The sequence below is a fragment of the Numida meleagris genome, chromosome 32, assembly GCF_002078875.1.
Source record: "Numida meleagris isolate 19003 breed g44 Domestic line chromosome 32, NumMel1.0, whole genome shotgun sequence".
In the NCBI taxonomy this organism is placed as follows: Eukaryota; Metazoa; Chordata; class Aves; order Galliformes; family Numididae; genus Numida; species Numida meleagris.
Genome location: NC_034437.1, coordinates 690,688 through 694,202, shown reverse-complemented (window position 1 = coordinate 694,202; position 3,515 = coordinate 690,688). Strand labels below are relative to the sequence as shown.

Genomic DNA, 3,515 nt, shown 5'->3' with positions numbered 1-3,515 from the left:
GGGGGGCGGCGCGGGAGATCCCTTAAAGCGACAGGCGCGGGGCGGGCGCTGCTCGATCCACGCGTGGAGCGCTTGTGGCTGTTGTGGCCGTGTCCCAGCGTTCCTTCTTTCCCCGGGACACCGGCGCCAGGGCAAGCACCGTGACTGCGGTACAGACCCTGGGTTCGGGTTGTTACCGGGCTGCCCGTGGTGCCATGGACACAGCGTTACCCACAGCACTGCCAGGCAAACAGTTCCATGGACCCCTTCCCCACGGACGTACTGTCACACACGCAGTCCCACGCACAGGGTTCCCATGTACACGAGTGCAATGCTTTATGGCCCCACGCGTGCATCCTGCCAGCCACAGCCACTGGTGCTGCCGTGGGCTGGGCCCAGCTGGGGGCCTGCAGTGACCCCAGTGCAGCTGGGGGTCCCTGGGTGCGTGCAGTGTGGGGGTCCCCACTTGCATGTGTCCCATCCCTTGGGGGGCTCAAGGGTCACATCCATGTCCCAGCTCCCTGCGGCCCCCAGCGCGTGGACCAGGCACCACTGTGCTGTGAGCGGGGGGCAGTGGCTGAGCTGAGCCCCTGGCGGGGGTCTCACGCACCCCGAACCCAGCGGCTCTGAGCCGAGCTAGGGGAGCGTGTGACCGTACCCATGTGCACGCACACATGCCCGCACGTGAACGCACGTGCCCACCCGCAGGCCCACCCCGGGGCCGTCCCGCGGGGTGGGGCTATGCAAAGAGGTTCCCTTCTTATCCCCCCGCTGCCGCTGCCTTCGCCTCTCCCCGAGCCCGAGCGCAGGGAACATGAGGCTGCACGGGGCCATCGTGCTGCTGGCGGCACTGCTGGCCCTGGCCACGGCACAGCAGCGTAAGTGGGGCTTTGGGGGGGGGGGTCTTCAGGCATCTGGGGTGCGCAAGGGGTGGTCCCGGCTGCGAGGTGCCCGTGGGCTCCACTGTGCGGCCGTGGGTTCCCTGTGGGACCCCAAACAGGGATGGGTTGGGGGTGAGTGGTGGCACTGAGCCCCCTGGAGCAGGATCAGCCCCGGGGTGGGCTCTGTGCTGGGTGCTCCCCTCCCCTTCCCAGCACTGGGCGCAACCCATCCTGTGGTGTGGGGAGTCCCCAGCACAAGGAGGGGGGCAGCATCCCCATCGCTTTTTGCACATGGGGACCCCACGGGGACCCCATCCCTCTGTGCACAGGCGATGCCGTGGGGACCCCATGCTGCAGCCAGTGGGGCAGAGCAGGGGCGCGGGGGGAGAGCGCTCACCCCATCCAGCCCCGCGCTGCAGCTCAGCTGAGCATCACATGAAAGAGCTTTGGGCAGCGCCATGTGATGGGCTTTGCCCCACGCCGCGGCCTGAGCCCATCACGTGGCCCCAGGGCTGCGCTGGGGGTCCCGGTGCGGTGCCATCGCGTCCCTGTCCCTTTTCCCGCAGGAACCAGTGGCCGGAGCCGTGGTGGAGGTCAGGGCCCGGTGTGGGGTGGCCGCCCGGCGCCGTTCCGGAGCTGGGATGCGGCACGGTACCGCCCGTGGCAGGAGGGGACGGCCCGACAGAGCGACTGCTGGCGAGGTGAGCACGGGGACATACAGACAGGGGGACAGACGGCTGTGGCACCGCTCCCTGAGCCGCTGTCCCCGTGCCTGGCAGGCGGCGACGTCACCTTCGACATCAGCAACGACGCTCCCACCATGGCGGGCGCCAAAGCCACCTTCTCCATCGCGCTGCGCTTCCCCAGCACCCAGACGGCGCTGCCCGACGGCCGCGTGGTGTGGAGCCAGAACTGCACCGTCAACGGTGGGCACAGCTGGAGGCACAGCTGGATCCACAGCTGGATTTACAGCTGGATCCACAGCTGGAGGCACAGCAGCACCCTGCTGACTGCACATCCCCTGCAGGCACCCGCGTGGTGCGGGGGGACCCCGTGTTCCCGGAGCAGCTGGCTGAGGGCTCGGACGGCGTCTTCCCCGACGGGCAGCCCTTTCCCCGCAGCGCCTGGGGCAAACGAGGGAGATTCGTCTACGTCTGGTGGACGTGGGGTGAGGACGGCTCCGCGCCGTGTCCCCAGTAATGCTGGGATGTCCCCGTGCCTGAGCGCGGTGTCCCCGCAGGGCGCTACTGGCAGGTGGTGGACGGACCGGCGTCGCAGCTGACGGTGGGGACGGACGGGGTGGCCCTGGGCTCCTACACCATGGAGGTGGTGGTTTACCACTACCGCGGCCGCCAGAAGTTCATCCCCATCGGCCACGCCAGCACGCAGTTCAGCATCACCGGTAGGCGGCGGCGGCGGCGGCGGGGTGGGATGGGACGGCGGCAGGCTCGGTGTCCCCAGGCTGATGTCCCCGCGTCCCCCAGACCAGGTGCCCATTGCGGTGGACGTGACGCAGCTGGAGGCGGCGGCGGGGGACGGCGGACGCTTCGTGCGCAACCGCCCCGTGGCCTTCAGCGTGCGGCTGCACGACCCCAGCCGCTACCTGCGCGACGCCGACATCTCCTACTCGTGGGACTTCGGGGACCAGAGCGGCACGCTCATCTCCCGCAGCCCCACCGTCACCCACACCTACCTGCAGGCCGGCTCCTTCGCCGCCCGCCTGGTGCTGCAGGCGGCCATCCCGCTCAGCTCCTGCGGCACCTCCGTGTCCCCCGTTGTGGACCCCACCACCGGGCCCGTGCCCTCCTTGGGACCCACGGCCACGCAGCCCGCGGAGCCCACGGGATCCGGCACCGCCGTGGCACCTGGCACCCCCACGGGATCCGGCACCGCTGTGGCACCCGGAACCACTGCGGCACCTGGCACCGCCGCAGAACCCGGAACCTCCGGGGCACCAGCGGAACCCACGGGGGTCTCAGTGGCTGTGCCCTCAGACGATGAAGCTGTCTCTGACCCGGTGCTCAGCACCGAGGTGGCTGGCGCAGCAGACGGTACAGATCCCACTGCAGATCCCCTGCCCCCCGCCTCGGTGTCCCCAGGTGGGGACGCTCTGGGCACTGTGGCCCCCACAGCAGCGGAGGAAAGCGTGGCAGCAGGTGGGTGATGTCCCTGTGGGGCAGAGAGGGGTGGGCTGTGGCCTGGGGGGTCCCCCGAGGGAATGGATGGGTCCCTTCCTGCCCATCCATAGCTGCTTCTCTGCCTGGGGCTGCTGCAGGTGCAGGGACAACGGGGGATGTGGCTGCAGCCACTCCTGGAGCCACCGCTGAGGACATGGCTGTGGACGCAGCCACAGCTGGAGCCACAGATGGGGACGCAGTTGGAGCCACAGCTGCAGCCACGGCCGAATCCATAGCAGATCCCACAGCTGGAGCCACAGCTGGAGCCACAGCTGTATCCGCTGGCAGTGCCACAGCTGGAGCCACAGCTGTATCCGCTGGCAGTGCCACAGCTGGAGCCACAGCTGGAGCCACGGCGGAGCCGCTGCTGCTGGTGAAGCGCCAGGCGCCCGAGGCTGAGCCCAGCGGCTGCGTTCTGTACCGCTATGGCACCTTCTCCACTGAGCTCAGCATCGTCCGTGAGCACCGGGCTGAGGGG

General features: G+C 69.6%; 1 protein-coding gene across 1 annotated transcript; it reads left to right on the top strand.

Annotated features, from left to right (window-relative positions):
* PMEL (premelanosome protein) lies at positions 72-3,506 on the top strand (the record flags this gene model as incomplete). The annotated part of the gene is made up of 7 exons (XM_021379076.1): positions 72-857; positions 1,427-1,561; positions 1,640-1,786; positions 1,888-2,028; positions 2,101-2,262; positions 2,345-3,016; positions 3,136-3,506. Coding segments are annotated over exons 1-7 (1,692 nt in total), but the record flags the coding sequence as incomplete, so codon positions are not given.